General features: G+C 33.9%; 1 protein-coding gene across 2 annotated transcripts in view; it reads right to left on the bottom strand.

The window, feature by feature from the left end:
- Positions 1 to 22,982, bottom strand: part of KLHL1 (kelch like family member 1) — a gene marked incomplete at both ends in the record, with an annotated part of 371,340 nt that overhangs the window by 96,458 nt on the left and 251,900 nt on the right. For both annotated transcript variants that reach the window (XM_082859184.1, XM_082859185.1), the window contains one exon: positions 369 to 555. In XM_082859184.1, coding sequence (XP_082715310.1) covers positions 369 to 555 — 187 coding nt within the window. The remainder of the gene's footprint in view (positions 1 to 368; positions 556 to 22,982) is intronic.

The raw sequence follows: 22,982 nt of genomic DNA, 5'->3' as shown, positions 1-22,982 counted from the left end.
CTCTCAGCAAGCATGTGGCTGGCAGATTACATTTCCTTTACTTAGAATAGAAATACATGTTTCAATATATCCAACAAATTATTTGGCCCATGTTTTCTAGGTACTTTTAATCTTTTTTTCATTTCATATGAAGTCTTGTACATAATGCATGAGATAAAACATTTAAAGATGAGTAAGAAGCAGAAGCAGCAAATACAGATTGAAAAAATGGAAAACTGAGAGGTGTCTTAACTTTTCCCTAAATCTTAAATCTTAATGAATAAAGCTGTGATTCTGTGAAGTTTGTTGGTATTACACAGGTTACAACCGTAAAATCACGTCATGGTGTGATACAGTGTGTGTATTACTAAAGATCTAGAACTAAATACCTTTGTTGTTATCCATTCCTCCCACTGCATACAGAGTTCCAACTGTAGATTTTCTAGGTTTAGTTCTTGGACTTTGCATTAAAGTTCTTCTTTCTGGCAATAGATGGTATTTCATTGCTTCCAGAATCAGCTTTTGACATTCCAGATCATTCTTAAATAATGTATGGTTTTCTAGGTCAGCCAATATCTGTGAATAATGCACAATCACTGTTAATAATGATTTTTATAGAGATGAGCATAAGTTATCAAATGAAAAGTAGAAGATTAGTACTTATGATATTACCCCTATATTCAGAGGGATGCAAAATATAATAAGAATTAATTACACTGACAAATAAATATGAGTAAAATGCATGGCTTCCAAGAGAAACAGAACGGATATTATTTTTGATTCCATATTATTTATTATCATTTTACCACACAGAATATAAAGGTACTTCTACAGATCACATTTTCAATTCCCTTTCCTTTTTAAGAAAGCTGTTCACAAGTCAAGTATAGTTTCCTATTTGGCCATAAACATGTCTGGTGAAGTAAATTAAAAAATAAAGTCAACAAACTAAGTCCTAACAAGCCTATCATAAATATTCACATATTTACTTTAAGATGTTCCAAGTATAGTTTAAATCCCTTTCAAACTGAAAAAAATCTCAATAAAAATAAAAATTTATGCTCGTAACATCTTTTTAATTATGCAAGCAGTTGAAAAGCTGTACATCAGGCAAAGTAATAGTTTCCAGCCATGAAACTAAAAAAATATTTACCAAAAATGCAGCACCTGAGGGAATAATAGAGTGACACCAGAGTTTTAAGTTCTATTATGTCTCCCTTTTACTACAGAAGGTTATCATCTCCACAAATTATTTTCTGTACATTTCTTTGAATGTAACCAAAGTATCTTTAATTTCCCTCTCTCTGTCCCTCTTTAGATTTTCTTTTTCCTTGACTGTTTCAGTATCACATTCTCTTCTTTTGTTCATGAATCCTGTTTTACTTCAAGTGAGTTAAATCTGTCATATGGATTTACAAAATTAATAAGTAGAAAATTTAACATTGACTCACTGACATTTTCATCTACATTGATAAGACACTGTACCACATTGGTACACAAATTTATTGAGTGAATAAATTAATAAATGATAGCAGAATATAATTAATTGATTTTAACACTATAATTTGAATCTTAATTAAATAAAGTTATTTAACCATTGTAATAAATAAATTATTGGTGGAGATGTCAGAAAGAATATAAAAACACATAAGATACACATATATATAAGAGGTGGGAAAGATAACAGAATGGCTCTGAGGCTGAATAAGGAGTATAACATATTAGAATTACCAGATACTTTGGAATATAGAAGGGAAGATGTTTAGTTAAAGTCTTGCTTATGCTTCTCTTCTTATATGTTAAAACTTTAGTTGCCTTCCTACCCATTTCTTTCTTTTTTAAGGGACTACTATTTTACTTGTAAGATATTAATGAATAGAAACCTTAATGAAATAGAGTTGGGGGCTCAGAGGGGGATCTCTCATACTCTGAGACAATAGTAGAGCCAACAAAAAGAAGAAAGACTCACCTTCTTTCATGGCAAGGACTCAACCCATGAAAAGCCAGGAACGAACTCATTTGTTTGCTTAAGGGAACTATTATAGTTTTTAAAATTCAGTAAGATGATATATACATTGATGATAAAGCTGAAGCTAAAAACATTGATTTTATCATCTTTTTGGATAGCTAAATATTTATATATTTCTAAACACTCATACAATGTATATAAGGACTATTTCAAAATGTTTATGGATAATATACAATTATAAAGAAATGTATAGAATCCTGTAAAAATAAAGTATCAGAGCAGAGTCAACTCTGAGTGCCTAGGTTTAAAATAATTTCAAGTAATAATTTCTAAAAGGAAATGAATTTCTCAATGTTGATAGATGTATGCATAAAAATATATTACATATTATTTGTTTTAAAGTATATCCTAGAACTTGAAAAAGAATACATACATATATATTTATAACTGAATCACTTTGCTGTATACCTGAAACTAACACAACATTGCTAATCAGTTATAGTCCAATTTAAAATAAAAATTAAAAAAAATGCAAATTCAAAAAAAGAAAAAGAAAAAGAACTCCTTAGACCTAGAACTTAGATCTCAGACTCCCTAGACCTCACTGCATGTGTTGCAGTCCACTTGGTCTTGAGTAAGGCTTGTCTTAAGTTTCAAAATCTCCATTTATGGGCAAACACCTCCTCTCCAGGCCTCTTCAAAGCCCACCTGGGCCTCACATGTCTGCACATATTATAAATGGTTAAGAAACAGAGAAGAAGCCAACAGATCACAAACTTTTACATAGAGAGGTCAGCAGAAGGATCAACCGTTAGAAAGACAGTGAAGTTGGTTTTGAATGAGTTTAAAGCATCTCTGCTTCATTCTCTCTCCAACTATCCAAACCACACTTCCTGGGGCTCATGAGTAAGGTGGGCTGGCACTCCTCCCCTGGGCCCCCTTCATCCCATCAGGAGGCTGCCAAGTTTGCTCTGGCAGGAACCACACCCACCAACTTCTCCCTGTTTAGTATCTCTGTTCCGCCATCCCCAAATGTCAACTGTCTAATCTGATGAACAGTTTCTAAATGTGAGAATGCCTTACTCAGGAAACACATGGTTTATTTAACTCGAGCCTTCTGAAGACAGTGGCCCTGTTTTTCTTGTTTCTCCCAATAAAAATCAGCTCATAGCAAGCCAAAAAAAAAAAAAAAAAAAAAAGATCTAGAAGATATACAATATAAAATTAAAACTTATACTTTATTTCTGTAAAATGACAGATATTCTGTACTTAAATGATATTTTCCATTTTATTAACAAATCATTTTGTAAAATTTCTTGACTTTAGTGTACCCAATCATTTGAAAAAGTTATTTATTTTGAAAAAAATTGAATTCTTTATAATCTCTGTACTTATTACTGTGTGTTTTCAAACTATTACTTGTAACTATTTCTCACTTATGAGTACTATATGACTTGTGTCTGTATTTCATCTCCCCTGACACTTTTTAGGATTATTCCATCCCAAATTCAGGCACAAGTTCAGAATAATAAGATGGTTAAGCTGTCCTTTAAACTTGGACTATCTTTAGATTTTCTGCAATGATCCAAGATTAACACAAATTTTTCTCCTCACTATACAATGGAAGTTAGTTTTGTTTTTTACATTCTTAAATTTTTGAATAAAATTAAACTACTGTAACAGTTCCTCTGCTTGTTCCACTTAGAAAAAATATCAATATGTTTCAATAATTGTATACTACTTTGAAACATAGTCATGTTTATGTACAAGAATTTGTACAGTAATTGTCTATAAATCAGATTTTATTCTTAGGATATTATATACCAATACCCTTTCCAGTCAAAGATAATTATAGTACAACTTAGTTTACAAGAAAAATGTCCTTGGAAGTTTGTCAATATCTTCACTGTTAGATATGTTCTTACGCTTGGGATAAAAATTGACTATGTCCCTATGAGTTAATTGTGCATTAAACCTCAAGAAAAGATCTCTCTATGTGCAAAATAATGTTTCAGAATATTTTGTCATGTAGAAAATATGTCAGAAATAAGAATATCCTTAGACTTAATATGAAGGACAGCATAGGGTGTATTAACAATTAACACTGTAAAATTCTAGGAAGCTGATCCATCCGAGGATCCATGTCAGCTAGGCAGTCACTTTGCAAATATGATCTATCTCTCTATAACATTGGTAGTTTATCTTTGTGAGTAAATAATGACCATCAAGTTGTAGGGTAAACCTATAGTGGCAGAAGAGAACTGGGTCAATAAACATATATGCAAATCCTGTGTATGATATTCAGAAATGACTAACATAAAATACTAGAATAATATATCCCTTAATAGCTAGAATACTCAATAGTAACTTTGTTAGTTCCAGTTGCCAGAAATGTTATAAAATTTTAATTAGAATAAGGATGTTCTTTGAAATTGTTTATATTAAACATTATTACTTTATTTTTGTACATTCTTCTTAAAGTTTACTGGCTTTATCACTAACTTCAATTAGGAAAAAATGAAAAGAAATACAATTATTTAAACAATACTTCTTTCAAATGGCCATTACATTTGTTATTAAAATAAAAATAATTTTGATTGTTAATGGTTTGAGGAGCTGAACCACATATTAGCACCATACAAATATTTAATGCAGAGGACCTTTAAGATGGCAGAGCAGTAAGATGTGGAGATCAAAATGTGGAGATCCTCACCACAAATATATTAAAAATGCATCTATATGTGGAACAACTCCTACAGAACACCTACTAAACGCTGGCAAAAGACCTCAGACTTCCCAAAAGGCAAGAAACTCCTCACATACCTGGGTAAGGAAAAAGAAAAAACAGACACAAAAGAATAGGGATGGTACCTGCATCTCTTAGAGGGAGCTGTGAAGGAGGAAATTTTTCCACACACCAGGAAGCCCCTTCACTGGCGGAGATGGGGGTTTGGGCATGGGGCAGCGCTTCGGACTGACGGAGGAGAGAGCAGCAACAGGGATACAGAGGACAAAGTGGAGAGATTCCCACAAAGAGGATCAGTGCCAACCAGAACTCACCATCCTGAGAGGTTTTTCTGCTCACCTGCTGGGGTGGGTGGGGGCTGGGAGCTGAGGCTCAGGATTTGGAGGTCAGATCCAAGGGAGAGGACTAGTGTTGGCTGCATGAAGACAGTCTGAAGGGGCCTAGTGGGCCACAGCTAGCTGGGAGGGAGTCTGGGAAAAAGTCTGGAACTGCCTAAGAGGCAAAAGACCATTGTTTCAGGGTGCACGAGGAGAGGAGATTCAGAGCACTGCCTAAACGAGCTTCAGAGATGGGTGCAAGCCATGGCTATCAGCATGGACACCAGAGACGGGCATGAAACGCTAAGGCTGCTGTTGCAGCCACCAAGAAGCCTGTGTGCAAGTACAGGTCACCATCCACACCTCCCCACCCAGGAGCCTGTGCAGCCCCCCACTGCCAGGGTCCTGTGATGCATGGACAATATCCCCAGGAGGACACATGGCACACCTCAGGCTGGTGTAACATCATGCTGGCCTCTGCTGTGCAGGCTTACCCCGCATTCCATACCACTCCCAAACCCCGGCCTGAGTGAGCCAGAGCCCCCTAATCAGCTGCTCCTTTAACCCTCCTCCTGTCTTGGCAAAGAACAGATGCCAGAGGGCAACCCACATGTAGAAGAGAGCCAAATCCAAAGCTGAACTCCAGGAGCTGTGTGAACAAAGAAGAGAAAGGGAAATTACTCCCAGCAGCCTCAGGAGCAGTGGATTAAATCCCTCAGGAGCAGAGGATTAAATCTCCACAATCAACTTGATGTACCTGAATCTGTGGAATACCTGAATAGAAAATGAATCATCCTAAAATTGAGGTAGTGGACTTTGGGAGCAACTGTAAACTGTAGACAAAATAGACTTTAAAATAAAGATCATTACAAGAGACAAAGAAGGGCACTACATAATGATCAAGGGATCAATCCAAGAAGAAGATATAACAATTGTAAATATTTATGCACCCAACATGGGAGCACCTCAATACATAAGGCAGATGCTAACAGCCATAAAAGGGGAAATCGACAGTAACACAATCATAGTAGGGGAGTTTAACACCCCACTTTCACCAATGGAAAGATCATCCAAAATGAAAATAAATAAGGAAACACAAGCTTTAAATGATACATTAAGCAATATGCACTTAATTGATATTTATAGGACATTCCATCCAAAAACAACAGAATATACATTCTTCTCTAGTGCTCATAGAACATTCTCCAGGAAACATCATACCTTGGGCCACAAATTAAACCTTGGTTAATTTAAGAAAATTGAAATTGTATCAAATATCTTTTCTGACCGCAGTGCTATGAGACAAGATAACAGTAACAGGGAAAAATCTATAAAAAATACAAACACATGGAGTCTAAACAATATACTACTAAATAGCCAAGAGATTGTTGAAGAAATTAAAGAGGAAATCAAAGAATACCTAGAAACAAATGACAGTGAAAACACAATGACCTAAAACCTATGGGATGCAGCAAAAACAATTCTAAGAGGGAAGTTTACAGCAATACAATCCTACCTCAAGAAATAAGAATAATCTCAAATAAAAACACTAACTGTATACCTAAAGCAGTCAGAGAAAGAAGAACAGAAAACCCCTCAAAGTTACCAGATGGAAAGAAATCATAAAGATCAGATCAGAAATAAATGACAAAGAAATGAAGCAAACAATAGCACAGATCAATAAAACTAAAAGTTGGTTCTGTGAGAAGATAAACAAAATTGCTAAACCATTAGTCACACTCATCAAGAAAAAAAGGGAGAAGACTCAAATCAATAGAAACAGAAATGAAAAAAGAGAAGTAACAACTGACATGCAAATATACAAAGGATCATGAGAGATTACTATAAGCAACTATATGCCAAAACAATGGACAACCTGGAATAAATGACAAATAAACAACAATGACAAATAAATGACAAATAAACAAATTCTTAGAAAAGCACAACCTTCCAAGACTGAACCAGGAAGAAATAGAAAATATGAACAGACCAATCACAAGGAATGAAATTGAAACTGTGATTAAAACTCCTCTGACAAACAAAACCCCAGGACCAGATGGCTTCACAGGAGAATTCTATCATTTAGAGAAGAGGTAACACTTATCCTTCTCAAACGATTCCAAAATATAGCAGAGGAAGGAACACTACCATATTCATTCTACAAGGCCACCATCACCCTGATACCAACACCAGACAAAGATGTCACAAACAAAGAAAGTTACCGGCCAACATCACAGATGAACATAGATGGAAATATTCTCCACAAAATACTAGCAAACAGAATCCAACAGCACATTAAAAGGCTCATACACCATGATCAAATGGGGTTTATCCCAAAAGTGCAAGGATTCTTCAATATACTCAAATCAATCAATGTGATACTCTATATTGACAAATTGAAGGGTAAAAACCAGATGATAATCTCAATAGATGCAGAAAAAGCTTTTGACAAAATTCAGCACCATTTATGAAAAGAACTCTCCAGAAAGTAGGCATAGAGAGAACTAACCTCAAAATAATAAAGGCCATATATGTCAAACACACAGCCAACATCATTCTGAGTGGTGAAAAACTGAAACCATTTCCACTAAGATCAGGAACAAAACAAGGTTGTCCACTCTCACCACTATTATTCAGCATAGTTTTGGATGTTATAGCCACAGTAATCAGAGGAGAAAAAGAAATAAAAGGAATCCAAATCAGAAAAGAAGAACTCAAACTGTCACTGTTTGCAGATGACATGATACTATATACAGAGAATCCTAAAGATGCTACCAGAAAACTGCTAGAGCTAATCAATGAATTTGGTAGAGTAGCAGGATACAAAATTAATGCACAGAAATCTGTTGCATTCCTAATCACTAATAATGAAAAATCTGAAAGAGAAATTAAGGAAACACTCCTATTTACCACTGCAACAAAAAGAATAATATATCTAGGAATAAACATACCTAAGGAGACAAAAGACCTGAATGCAGAAAACTATAAAACACTGAGGAATGAATTAAAGATGATACAAACAGAGAGAGAGATATACCATGTTATTGGGTTGGAAGAATAAGTATTTTGGAAATGACTATACTACCCAAAACTATCTACAGATTCAATTCAATCCCTGTCAAACTACCAATGACATTTTTCACAGAACAAGAACTAAATATTTCACAATATTTATGGACACAAAAAAGACCCTGAATAGCCAAAGCAGTCTTGAGGAAAAAAAATGGAGCTAGAGGAATCAGACACCCTGACTTCAGATTATACTACAAAGCTACAGTAATCAAGACAGTATAGTAGTGATACAAAAACAGAAATATAGATCAATGGAACAGGATAGAAAGCACAGAGATAAACCCATGCACATATAGTCACCTTATCTTTGATAAAGGAGGCAAGAATATACAGTGGAGAAAAGACAGCCTCTTCAATAAGTGGTGCTGGGAAAACTGGACAGCTACATGTAAAAGAATGAAATTAGAACACTCCACTCCCTATGACCATACACAAATATAAACTCAAAATGGATTAAAGACCTCAATGTAAGACCAGAGTCTATAAAACTCTTAGAGGAAAACATAGGCAGAACACTCTATGACATATATCACAACAAGATCCTTTTTGATCCACCTCCTAGAGAAATGGAAATTAAAAAAAAAAAAAATGAAAAATGGGACCTAATGAAACTTCAAATCTTTTGCACAGCAAAGGAAACCATAAACAAGGTGAAAAGACAACTCTCAGAATGGGAGAAAATATTTGCAAATGAAGCAACTGACAAAGGATTAATCTCCGAAATATACAAGCAGCTCATGCAGCTCAATATCAAAAAAACAAACAAACAATCCAAAAATTGGCAGAAGATGTAAATAGACATTTTTCCCAAGAAGATTCACAGATTGCCAACAAACACTTGAAAGGATGCTCAACATCACTAATCATTAGAGAAATGCAAATCAAAACTGCAATGTGGTATCACCTCACACTGGAGAATGGCCATCATCAAAAATCTACAAACAATAAATGCTGGAGAGGGTGTGGAGAAAAGGGAACCCTCTTGCACCTTTGGTGGGAATGTAAATTGATATAGCCACTATGGAGAACAATATGGAAGTTCCTTAAAAAACTAAAAATAGAACCACCATATGACCCAGCTATTCCACTACTGGGCATATACCCTGAGAAAACCATAATTCAAAGGGTCATGTACCACAATGTTCATGGCAGCTCTATTTACAATGGCCAGGACAAGGAAGCAACCTAAATGTCCATCGACAGGTGAATGGATTAAGAAGATGTGGCACATATATATAATAGAATATTACATTACCATAAAAAGAAATGAAATGGAGATATTTGTAGTGAGGTGGATGGTCCTGGAGTCTGTCATACAGAGTGAAGTAAGTCAGAAGGAGAAAAACAAATACCGTATGCTAACACATATATATGGAACCTAGAAAAAAAATGGTTCTGAAGAACTTTTGGGCAGAACAGGAATAAAGACGCAGATGTAGAGAATGGACTTGACACGGGGAGGAGGAAATTTAAGCTGCGATGAAGTAAAAGAGTGGCATGAACATATATACACTACCAAATATAAAGTAGATAGGTAGTGGGAAGCAGCCACATAGCACAGGGAAAACAACTCGGAGCTTTGTGACCACCTAGAGGGATGGGATAGGGAGGGTGGGAGGGAGACACAAGAGGGAGGGGATATGGGGATATATGTATATATATAGTTGATTCACTTTGTTATAAAGCAGAAACTAACACACCACTGTAAAGCAATTATACTCCAATAAAGGTGTTAAAAATATATTTAATGTTTTTTAATCCTGTGTGCTTACACCTAGACACTACTCAAACTTCATTTTCCAAGAATATTTATATGAATTTATTTCAAATGCTTGCTATAAATTGGAAATTATGATCCTGAAAATATTGCTTCATTAAAATAAAATGTACTATTCAAGTATCCAGATTTTGCATTGGTTTTCCAACCTCCAAATAAGAAAACATTCAAATAATTGTCTCCTTTCTCTATAATTACCTTAATGTGTCAAAGACAATACTCTCTTGGCTAGAATCTGTCATGATTCTCTGCAGCAACTTGCATGTATAAATACTACCTTAAATTGTAACACTGTAACATTTCTTTTATAAGTAAACAAAATCAAATGCACAAATGTGTGCTGCACAACCTACTCTTATTACAAAGAGGGCACACAACTCTAATTTTGCAGTAAGAGTCAAAAAATATCTACATTATATATAATGTTAGTGGCTGAGAAGAAAATAAACTATATTCTAAGGTATTCCTTAAGTAAGAGTAATATTGCCTGAATGAAGACATAATCTGAAAAGCATGGTAACTAACAGAATATGTACAAAGCATTGCAAACACATCTTTCTGTACCTTTTATCTGGTTAAAGTGTCCATTGGAAAATGGAATGCAATATTGAATAAACAGTTAAAGAAAGATGTCTAAACTTATTATGGACCAAAGAATGTATTGAGTCTTCTAAGACTATATCCTTGGGCAATCAAAGTTATGAAAACATTCTCACATTCATAAGAGAGTGACAAAATTTCATATACCTCATATTATTTCATAATATTTGAAACTGTTGTTTTGCTATTGGCTGTTGTGCTAAAATAATCGACTCACAGAATTTGAATCTATAAAACAAAATTGTTTACTATTAGAAGTGACAGTCCTTAGAAAAGAAGTGACAGTTTCATACATAGTTTTTCAAGTTTTCTGCTTGAAAAAATAAATAAGATGAATATTATCATATACTGTAAACACCAGGAAAAGTGATTTTCTACTTCAATGTCTTATAAATAGGAGATACAAATAAAATATTTTCAGTTGTTTTTATTAAGCAGTTTCTAAGACATTCTACAGGGAAACAATGACTTAGTAGTCACACTGAGGGTGACCTTGAAACTTGAGCCTATTTAACAGTCAGTGGAGGTGCTGGTCAAAGGAGAGAGTTCAGTTATGACAGAACTTTGTGGCAACACAATAAATAAACTCATAGGTAGGGCTGTCCCACTTCTCAAGGGAAAACATAAGTTGTCTTATGCCTAGGGAGGTTTTCTATATATTTCCACCTTTTCTGATAGACTTTCAAAGACTATAGAGAGGGAATTGGACAATTATGCTCAAAAGTTTGCCATGTAAGTTAGTTGGTTCACCGATTTTTTGTAGTCCTTCATCAGTTATTATTTCAGTATCTGCTTGCAACTGGAATGGCCTAAGCTTATGCCACAGTAAGTAGCTCAACCGTGGCCAGAACATCTGTCTGCACCCTGAAAAATACTCATCTATATGAATAGATAGACCTGCATCTTACCCCTAAAATCCCATTAACATCAGTAGAAAAGAATTTTGACAAAGACTAGAATCATGAAATTTTAAGAGACTGAAATATCTTCTTGTTCTTTTTGCTGGCATACTGACGATTCTGGCTAAAGTGTGTGAGGACATTATTTTTATTTTTAAATACGTGAGAAAAGTAGACAAACAGAGCTTTTTATGTTCTCTTTCAGCCCTATCATGTCAAAAGGGAAACACAAATTACTGACATGCTAAAGCTTACATCTGATACATATGAATGATACAGCAGAAAGATTCCTTCTCCAGTTATTTGGAAGAAACCATCTATGAAGTGAGGAGCAGGTTCATTAATTTTATTCTGAATACAGAAATATTTGATTGCCTTGAGAAGAAAAATAATTGGCTAAGCTGATGGTACAAATAGAGAAGAATAATGACATAATCAAAACAAGTAGAGCTCATAATATTAACTCAAATGACAGTTCTTATTACCGATAAGTGAAATGGGTTTCATGCATTTATAATTTATGATTAACTTATATTTATTTAATATGGGTTTGGAGTTCTGTAGGTGGTTTGAAAGCTCAGAATTTCTAATACTGAAATAAGTGATCCTGTGCCCTGCATGAACATCACCTCCAACCTGACAAATTTTATTGCATCCTAAGTAGGCTCTGGACCTTGCATGCATGCATGGATTCATTCATTCATTTAGCAAATATTTAGTTAGCACCTATTTTGTACTGGGTGCTATAATAGATCCTGGATACCTGCAATCTCTCTTACCACTAATCTATTCTACTCAAACCCACCCTCCTCTCCACCTCTTAGAACACCTTCGTTAATTTACTTTGTCTAGGCTATATTCAAAACCATGTATTATTTCCTTATGGTTTGCACGACATTATTCAACAGGCTCAGACTAGCACGCCATAAATTCTATAACTTCATTTTAGCTATTCAGTCACTTTCCCCAATACCTTAGTGCACATTATTCTGTATTTCATAATTTAGCTCTTCTGATCTCTTTCCTCTCATCTGAACAGAAAAAGAAAGAAAAGCAAGCATCAAGACAAATACAAATATCTATTTATGATTTTGTCACTTTATCACTTTTTATGATTTTGTCACTTTATCACTTTAAAGAAAGTGATATTCATAATGCCTTTCCCTCTGGGGCTTCAATTAAAATATGATCCAATCTTCAGAGTCCAGTTTAAGTCCTATTATCAATACTTCCAGGAGGACTTACCTATTACTCAGGCCACAGTTGGCATAATTTGTTTTTATTGGTCATATCAGACTTTAATCAATTGCCATCTGTATAGTCACTTAAGGGATTCATAGTCATGCTAAGTCATAAACTTATAGGAAATCAGGGAACATGTCTGGCACTTCTTCTTGAAAACAACTAAGAGGGTCTCCTAGGAATTGTTTAATAACTATTTAAGTTATTGATCATTTACTATGATTAGAATATCTATTAATTTATTTTAAATAATATATTCAGTATTGAAATTTGAAAATATACAATGTATAGGCAGAAATATATTCAATATCACATCCCAACTTATATAAATTAAAAATATTCACAAATATTTATGGTGCTTCAAAATTATCTTTGCTTAACAACCAACCAAATATCTGTATTTCTAAATGATTTATCTCAGACCCAGCTGATGGTTTGCTAATTTTCAGTCATGGTCAACAGCAAAATTCCATTACACAAATAATTTGGGATCTTGGACATTATGGTAAGGTGATTTTGACTCTTAACTAAGAAGCATTAAACTTGAATGTTACACTGACAATTCAAATTCACATATTTAAATCTGAACTTTCCCATTATCACTCTTCTTTCTGTATTGGCTTAAGCCTTCTACTTTTTATTGATTGTTTAGGGTATTTCTTTACCTGTACTTCTATTATAAGATATTTCTGTTTAAGCTGATTCAAAATATTTTGGAAAATATGGTAGCAATAAATAATTATTCCTCAAATTTGTCTTCCTTCCTGAAATACTGATCCATTGAAAATTCTATTTAGCAAAGTTTCTTATCTTTTCATTCAACTCTACATCCAAAGCGTCAACAAATATTATTGATTATTATAATATTGCCTAAGACTCTTCCATTCCACTTTTTCCTTTCCTTTCCAAAAGCCACTTCTCTGGTTGACAGTCTTATTAGCTCTTTTCTGAGTTTTTGAGAAAGATTCATAATTTGAATTCTTATATGTGGTACAAGCAATCACATACAGAATTAATACTACTCTCACATACTGTCCTGAAACATATACATTCAAAATTTACTGCCTTGATATCTTGTTTTAATGTCTTGCATTACAATTGAAAGTATTTCCTAATGTAACTTTAAGCACCTAGTTCAGGCTCATTTCTCTTTGTACCTCCAGACCAATTTTCTACTTTGACAAGGCTATTCTATTTACTATCACCCGTGTGAACAATTTCTTTATTGCATCTTTAATGTGATTTTAAATCTTTGTACTATCTGACTCTTAGGTGAGAATAGTTGCTTTACCCTGTGTAAAAAGTTTATGTCTTTTTGTACATAAATCAATATCCTTAGGACTTAAATTTGATCTCTAATTTCCTTAATTCATGATTTAGTACTGTATTGTTTACACTTTGTAGTCACCAGTAGAAAAAATATACTGCTTTTATCTTGCTTGTATGGTTTCACATGTATCTCATTCTTAAATATTAACTGCATCTATTTGAATTTTAAAGGTGAAATTAGTAGGAATATATCTTTATAAAATTCTGTTATTTGTGATCTTATTTTGCAGGAGGATAATTGAAAATGAATGTGTTCAAATGTGTGCAGATTCATCATGGGAAGCCATTGTTTGTATTTATGCTTCTTTTAGATTTTTCACAAAAACATTTCTGACTGAGAAACACAGATCACAGTAATTGGTAAGCCATCTTTGCCATCTCAGTGAGGAATCAGACTCATATTGAGAAGAATGGAAATTGTACATTTGTGCTTTTTGAGGACACCATGACACCTATGAAAGAGATTTGCATAATCTGTAGCACTGGATTAACTGAAGGCATTCTTAACCTTTGAGCTGCATGTAGTAATAACTTTCAATATGTTAAATATGTATTGGGCTATGTGTGTTATAGCCTTCATGACAGAGAGATGCATAAACCCCAGCATTTATTTTCAGAGATATTATATCTGAGAACATTATCAAAGTGTTTAATAAATATTTTGATACACCAATAATATTTATATTTTCTTAGAACAAAATCATAAATAGATATTTGTATTTGTCTCGATGCTTGCTTTTTCTAAACTCCCCCTTCCTTTCTAAAGATGTCTAGCATGCTCCTATGTGCCTAGTCTCTATTATAAACCTTCCCTGGTGTGGACCATCTCCCAAGTAATAATTTACATGAAATTTGTGGATCACCTTTTCTTGCAAAACTCATGTATCTGCTAGTTACCAGGACTAAAAAGATCAATACCAGGACTAAAAAGATCAATCTCCTAAAGAAAAAATAATCTTTAAATATTTAATTGTTACTAGTTGGATAGTTTTACTAATATAACATTAATTACATTTCAATACTAGTTATTATTTTCTGAATTTGGTGAACTGTATTATAGCCAAATGGGGTTCTCAAATCATAATATCAATTCAAACCATTCTGTGATAAGTAAAATGCTACCGAAAGATTAAAATTAATTGTGATATCCAGTGTTATCCTGTATTACTGTAAGCTCTCTTATAAGAAATTTCTCTGAGTTAAGAGGTAACATAACACCCCCAGACTAACCAGGAATAAGAAGTGCAATGCACTAAGTATGAGGGTCATTCTCAAGTACACCTTCCTTGAGAGAGGTATATCTCCAAGTGGCCAGACACTATATCCAGAAGAGGTAAATACCTTAAGTAACTGAAGAGACTGCATTCATTTATTATTTGGAAAACTGGCTTTCCCAATTTCAATAATAATGTGAACCTGGTATTAAATTTTTGTTTAGCCCTATCTCAATTACCTTTAAATAAAAACATTCTCTTTTCTCTCACACTAATTATATCAGTCAGTATTTTACTTTCCTCATTTCACTAAGACAAGACGGAGAGAGAATTTTAATCACCGCATATTTGCAGATTTCCAGGTTTCTTTAGACTTACTCTGATCAAAGCCCAACATACGTCCTTTGATCATCATCAGTAAAATAAGTTCCTGTGAAAACATCAAGGTGGATGCATCTTGCAAGTCAGTCAATAAGGGATTAAAATAATTCTCCCAAGTAAAGCTAATTCCACTGGGCATACACTCTGTAAAATTTCTAAAGTTTGGATATGAAATGAGTTGTTCAAACATCCTGACTGAACAAACTTCAGGGACAAGGGAAAATAGAAGCTTATTAATCTTAGTACTAAAGGCATTAAAATAATTGAAATGTGTCAAACCCAATGCCAGACATTTTAGGGTATGTAGAAAGTAATACATCAATTCCTAACTTAAATAATTTATAACAGAATTTGTATTAGAATGGAGTAACCTATAATATAATTTATAATAGAATGTATAATAGAATGGAGCATATGGTCATTACAGTATTTTCTAGTACTTACAGTTAAGCAGAAGTGTATTAAGCTGTGTTGAGGAGACTGATAGATTTTTATCCAACAGTCCAGTTTTCAGTTGGTTAACTTTTTCAAAACAGGAATCATTAAACTACTTACTCTTCTGTTCTTTACAGATAACCCTCTTGGACTTGCATAACAGTAGCAAGTCATTGCAAGAAGTTACATTAATCAATTTAATGTATAGATACATACTGGAAGAGAGTTGTTTAAAGTGATATTCACCAGATTCAGAGAAATTCCATTTCTGGGCATTTGTCCAAAGGAAATGAAAGTACTAACTCGAATGTGTATATATATATATATATATATATATATATATATATATATATATATATATATATTTAATTCAGCCTTACAAAAGAAAAAAAACCCTGCCGTTTGTGACAACATGGACAGATCTTGAGAGCATTATGTTAAGAGAAATAAATCAGACAGAGAAAAAAGAGAAATACTGTATGATCTCACTTATATGTGGTATATAAAAAAACCCAAAAAACAAACAAAAAATGAACATGTAGATCCATATAACACGTCGGTGGTTGCCAGAGGCAAGCGGGGGAGGTGGGAGAAATGGATGAAGATGGTCAAAGCTACAAATTTCCAGTTGTGAAATAAGTAAGTCCTGGGGATGTAATGTACAGCATGGTGACTGTAGTTAATCCTGTACTGTATATTTGAAAGTTGAGAATCTCAGGACCCAGATGACAGTGTGGGGAAGAGAAGCATCTCTGTCATTGTAAACACATTTGCATGTCCTCCTTCAAAAGGCACGATCTAAGGGAGGAGGAAGATTGGGGTGAGACCCTTGAGAAGGAAGAGACAACCCTAATAAGGACTTTGGATTCTGAATTTACTGAGTAGTCACCTGAAAGTCATAGTTGTGAACCATACAATTTTTTTCTAACTTTCTATTTTTTCTAACTATTAAGTATAAATTATTCTGCCATCAGGAGGAATAGAAGCTTAAAAACAAGAAGACATCAGTTATAAAAATTAAATAACTTCTTTCTTTGTAGAAATATGAGTTAAAATGATTACTTCTGACCTCCAGGAGAATACAATTAACTAACTGATGCAATAAACACTCATCATGTTCATACTGTTTTAGAGGCACTGTCTTAGGAACATAATCATAAATAGAATTCTTTTCTGAGCTGCAAGGCATCATAAATTACAAAGAAAAAGAGATGTAGCTGTAAGAATATAACTAAAACTCTTCTACTATTAGTAAAGTGTTACTAATAAATACATAAACAAAGTGCTCTAGGAAACAGGAAGATGTGATTAACCAATTGTTATGTGGTAAAGAAATATTTACAATAGTAATTCTTCCTTAAACTGAATTGATAAAGATAGATACCTCATTGCCAAGGGTGAAAAATGAGCAAAATTTCATGAATTTTAATCCTTCGTATATAAAATGTGGATAATGTCTTTTTTACATTCCTCAAAGCATTATATGTGATCAAGTATGTGAAAATATTTCATATATATTTAAATCACATAACATTATTTAAAATTATTATTCAAGTTTTGCTAATTTTAAAATTTAGGGAGAATCTAAAACAAGATATATAATGTAAAACAAATTTATTTTTATCAGATTTTTGAAATATATTAATTCCTATATGATTCTAATTGGATAATTACATTGTTTCAGAATTATGTTGTCATTCAGAATTACATTGTTTGAAAAAAACTTACTAATAGAATTCTTAATTGAAAGGAAGTAGTGAAATTTAGCAAAGTATAAGCTAGCTTTTCTTCTATGATATTCATGGGGGGGGTGCATAGTTTATAAATTCTAGTCAGTTTCTTATACCTTGTGGGTAATCTCATCCATATAGAGAATTCTAATAAAAATACATAGAGAATACTAAAATTCCGGGGAGAGAAAAGATGTTTCTTAATAGCAGTTCTAAACTATTTCTGAAAGGTCTCAAGTAATACAAGCCATTAAATATTATTCTATGTACTACTCTCTACATTGCTTTATTGTATCTTGCCAAATAAGTGAAATCACCTCATGAGCCAAGATGGAATAAATTGCTTTCAAGTTTTAGTGTCCAGATTATCTTCTAGGGAAGTTTAAGTTTCCCTGCTTTAATCTCTCTACCTTCTTATGGTATTGTTTCTAAATTCTTATAGATGAATGCTTTTTATATCTACCCACATTTTGCTAATGTTTCAATTTATCTGTTGATAAATTTTATCAGTTTGAAAATAGCTTCAATGGTTTTCTCCTAATACATATCTATTCAGCATGTTACAAAGAAGTTTATGATTTCATATTTGGTCAATATAACCTCTTATCTTGCCTTAAAAGAGAAGATAAAGAAGAGAGCAAATAATGGAAGGAGTAAGCAAGGAATATTATTATTTTGTCATACAAATTATCACATATTTGATTCAAAAGAAGGAGCTATTGGGGAAGAAGAAATTTTCCTCTACCTTATTAGGTTCTTCTGGCTGGTCTAAGAATTAAACTTAGATTAACAGGAGAAAATCAAACAAAAGTTTAGCAACATACATACATGGGAGAAACCCAGGAAAACTAGCTCACCAAAATAGCTGAAGCCCTCACCTTAAACATCACCTTCAGCTAAAGACAGAAGAGGATGTTTGAGGTTGTGGTTTGGTGTTTCAAAGAGGAGGCAGGCAATTCACATAGAGATAGAAAAGCAAATGTTTGGTAAATAAATGTTTTCTGGGCTATGCAGAGACTATGGGACACAGAGAGAAATTTTAACAATCAGTCTTTGCTAGGTGCTTCCCTGTCTACACATCTAGTTCATACTATAGTTATATGTGGTGGTGACTCCCTTCCTGGAACAGATCCTCTTTCTAGTACATTCTTTAGGCAGTTAGCAGGAAGGTCAAAGATTCTTTTGGACCTTAAAAATAATCAGCCTAGGGGCTTCCCTGGTGGCACAGTGGTTGAGTGTCCACCTGCCGATGCAGGGGACACGGGTTCGTGCCCCAGTCCGGGAAGATCCCTCATGCCGCGGAGCAGCTAGGCCCATGAGCCATGGCCGCTGAGCCCGCACGTCCAGATCCTGTGCTCCTCAAAGGGAGAGGCTACAGCAGTGAGAGGACCACATACCGCAAAAAAAAAAAAAATCAGCCTACGTTAATCTTCATGCCAAAGAGAAACCTCATTGGGGTGGCAAAGTTTGCTCTCCTACAGGGCCATACATAATCTTTGAACATATATCATGTAAGAAGGTAATAAATATTTCTAGGTAACTTGATAGAGAAACAAATTACATACAAGTTGCGACTGGAGGGGAAAAATTGAGGTGGACAGAGGAAATTTGGTATTTATATATATGAATTATATAATATATATGTATATAAAATTTCAATGTTTTCACAAAAAAGGAAGCCAAATATTAGAAAAGAGGTAGACCCAAGAATAAAATCTTGATTTGGGATTCCAAGGTTCCATTTTACCAAAATGCTCAGGGCATCATTACGTGGTAGAGCATATTCTTTAATGCTTACACTTAAGATATATAAAAAATGTTTCAAGGTCCTTTCATTCAAATGTAGATTTTCACAAATGAGTTAATCTTTTAACAGTTGCTATTTTGACAGTTGAGTTGGCATGTGTTAAAGTTAATTTTGTTGTCATTAAATATTCCTTATGACCATCAGGTTATCACAACTCACTAAGGTAAGTATAAGCATAAACTCAATACAAAGTGAGTTTTTATACTTGGTGTTATGGAATAAATTGTATCTTATCGAAATTCATATGTTGAAGCCCTAAACCTCTAAATGACTGCAGTTGAAGGCAGGGCCTTTAAGAAGATAATTAAGGTTAAATGAAGTCATAAGGTTGGGGCCCTAACCAGAGATATCTGTTGTCCTTATGTCCATATAAGAGAGGAAGATACACCAGAGCAGAGCACGTGCACCCTCCCTCCACCCCACCACCTCCCAGCAGAAAAAAGGCCATGGGGGAACACAGCAGGAAGAAGACTGACTGTCTGCAAGCCAGGAAGAGACATCACTAGGAATTACATTTTCTGGTACCTTGATCTTGTATTTATAGCTTCCAGAACTGTAAGAAAATAAATTTCTGCTATTTAAGCCACATAGTCCACAGTATTTTGTTATGGCAGACCAAGCCAACTAATGTACTTGGATAACAAAAATCTAAGCAAATTATTGTCATATTTTACTTGTTTTATTCTATATATATTGTCAGCTACCTTTAAAGATTATTTTCAGTTTTGCAATTTAATTGATAAAATGTTTTATTCTATTATTGTGGAATTTCTTAAGAACTTGCTATCAGGTACATGGCACTTATTAATTGCTCTTATGCAATTGTGTTGCAATTTTCTTCATACTGTAATTTTTCTTTTTATTTGTGTTTTATTTTTCTGTCATATATTCCAACCAATCCTCAGATAAACTGAAAGAATGGGATTTCGTGATTACATTTAACTAGGGAAAACAAAACTTTAGGAAAAATCCAAACCCAAGGCTCAGCCTAGAAAGCAAACAGAAGGGTAGAAAACTATAAATATGTGGGATGCTGAGTGCTGCGGAATAGAGGAAGAAGAGAGTATTAGAAGAAGGATAGACAGATGCAAGCAAAATGTTAAGTACCGAAAACATATTTCATTTACCTCATTATTCTCTGTTGGGAAAATTTGGGTTTGAATGAATTCTATAAACAAAGTTCATGAAAAAGCCCTAAGAGGTGACAAATTTTGCATTTTTCATGTTGGTAAGAAAACTACTTCAACTTGCAAGACTGCTTTTATATTTGAAGTTATGATGTTTATCACATTTCATGATTCTTAAATAAAATAATCTTTATCATTGAGGAAGTCCTGAATGAATGAATTATCTGATTTTGTTTCAGCCGTCACTTTGACAATGCAAATACCCACATTCCACATCTGTTGAATGATGCAAACAAACACCCACATTCACTTGTTCTTACAGCATTGGAATTGCCTTTCCATGCCGATTCCTCTCAGGACATCTTTATTTGATATTTTGCATTCACCTCAACTTAATAGTCAAAACGACTTAATGAACAATACAGTTATTTACATTTGTTTCAGTCAAAGGACAGAGTCATGAAACACCCAAGTATCATCTTGAGTCAATGTTATTTTTTTAAAAAAAGCATTCTTTTTGTGAAACAATAGCATTCTTTTTCTGACATTTTTTTTTTACTCTGGGGACTTTACACATGCAAAGAACATAGCCTTGTTGAGGATGTGAAAACTGTCCAGTCACAGCAAGGAGAAAAAGGCTTCACTTCTATTCTTCTAAGAGGAATCATAGAGCATGATATGCTGTGCTATTAAAGTATGCAACTGACAAAATACTCTAAAAGAAAATGTTAGATTAATAAGAAAAATATTAAATATATATGTTCTTTTCATATGTAAATATATATGAATATATGCATTGATTTATATATATTTGTACATAAATGTATACATATACATATATATATACACACAAAAAAATAAAAAATAAAAACTGAAATTCCTGCACAATATACCAAAATAATTTCAAACTGACAAAATTTTAGTTGACTTTAGCATTCATCATGGTGAACTGTCATACTTCATTTGTGTTTTGTATGTTTTCCAATATTTTATCATAGTTTAACATAAAAGTTTGAGTTTAATTTTTCAGATAAATTTATTGTTTCAAGAAAAATGTCACACCCAGAAGATAAAGACTAGTAAAGTTCTGAGTAGTCTGTTTAAAATTTGACTATAATAGACATTGATGAACAAATTTTTTTTTTAATCCTTTACATTGCTAGAGACAGTTATTAGGTACCCAACGTGTGTCAAATATTGAGGATAAGATCTTAAGGAACTTATAGTAGATTAGGCCATGTAAACACATACCTCTAAATAATCTGAATAAAATTTTACTGGGATTTCCCTGGTGGTCCAGTGGTAAAGAATCTGTCTTCCAATCCAAGGGACATGGGTTCCATCACTGGTCGGGAAACTAAGATCCCACATGCTGCAGGGCAAGCCCGCATGCCACAACTACTGAGCCCATGCACCCTGGAGACCTCATGCCACAACTAGAGAGAGAAAATCTGTACATCACAACTAGAGAGAAGCTCGTGCACCACAATGAAAGATCCCACATGCTGCAACTAAGATCCAATGCAGCCAAAAAAATAAATTAAATAAATATTTTAAAAAATAAAATAAATAAAATAAAATAAAATGAAATTTTACCAGTGCTAGGAATGGAGTTAAAACAGGGTACTATAGGGACTTCCCTGGTGGCACAGTGGTTAAGAATCTGCCTGCCATTCTGTCCAGGGGACATGAGTTCCAGCCCTGGTCTGGGAGGATCCCACATGCCACGGAGCAACTAAGCCCATGCACAACAACTACTGATCCTGAACTCTAGAGCCCGTGAGCCACAACTATTCAGCCCATGTTCCACAGCTACTGAAGCCACGTGCCTAGAACCCGTGCTCTGCAACAAGAAGCCACTGCAATTAGTAGCCCACGCACTGCAACAAAGAGTAGCCCCCGCTCACCACAACTAGAAAAAGCCTGTGGCAGCAAAAAAGACCCAACACAGCCAATAAATAAATAAATTTATTAAAAAAATAAAGCCTGAGTGCCCTCCTTTAAAAACAAAACAAAACAAAGAACAATAAGAGGAGCACCCATCTCCAAAAATGGATAGAAGTGGTCAAGGAAGTGCCTCATAGGAGAGTCAACCTCAAGTTGACTTTTTAATGGTAAAGCAGGTAGTTAGTCAAACACATGCATGTCTGAGTATGAAGTTCAGGTTATGGATGTAGAGGTTAGAAGTCTTGTCATGTGCTAAACTAGAAAACAATTTTTAAAAATCCCATTGCTTTCTACAAGTAGATTAATAACTATAGGAAAAAAGATTGTAACAAAGAATGTAATGCTATGAATATTGTATAGTGTATAAGTATCTGATGTGTGTGTTCCAAAGCCAATGAACATTATAAATAA

The sequence above is a fragment of the Leucopleurus acutus genome (genome assembly GCF_964270905.1).
Source record: "Leucopleurus acutus genome assembly, chromosome: 18".
Lineage (NCBI taxonomy): Eukaryota > Metazoa > Chordata > Mammalia > Artiodactyla > Delphinidae > Leucopleurus > Leucopleurus acutus.
The sequence above is the reverse complement of the archived record's forward strand: the minus strand, read 5'-3'. Positions and strand labels throughout refer to the sequence as shown.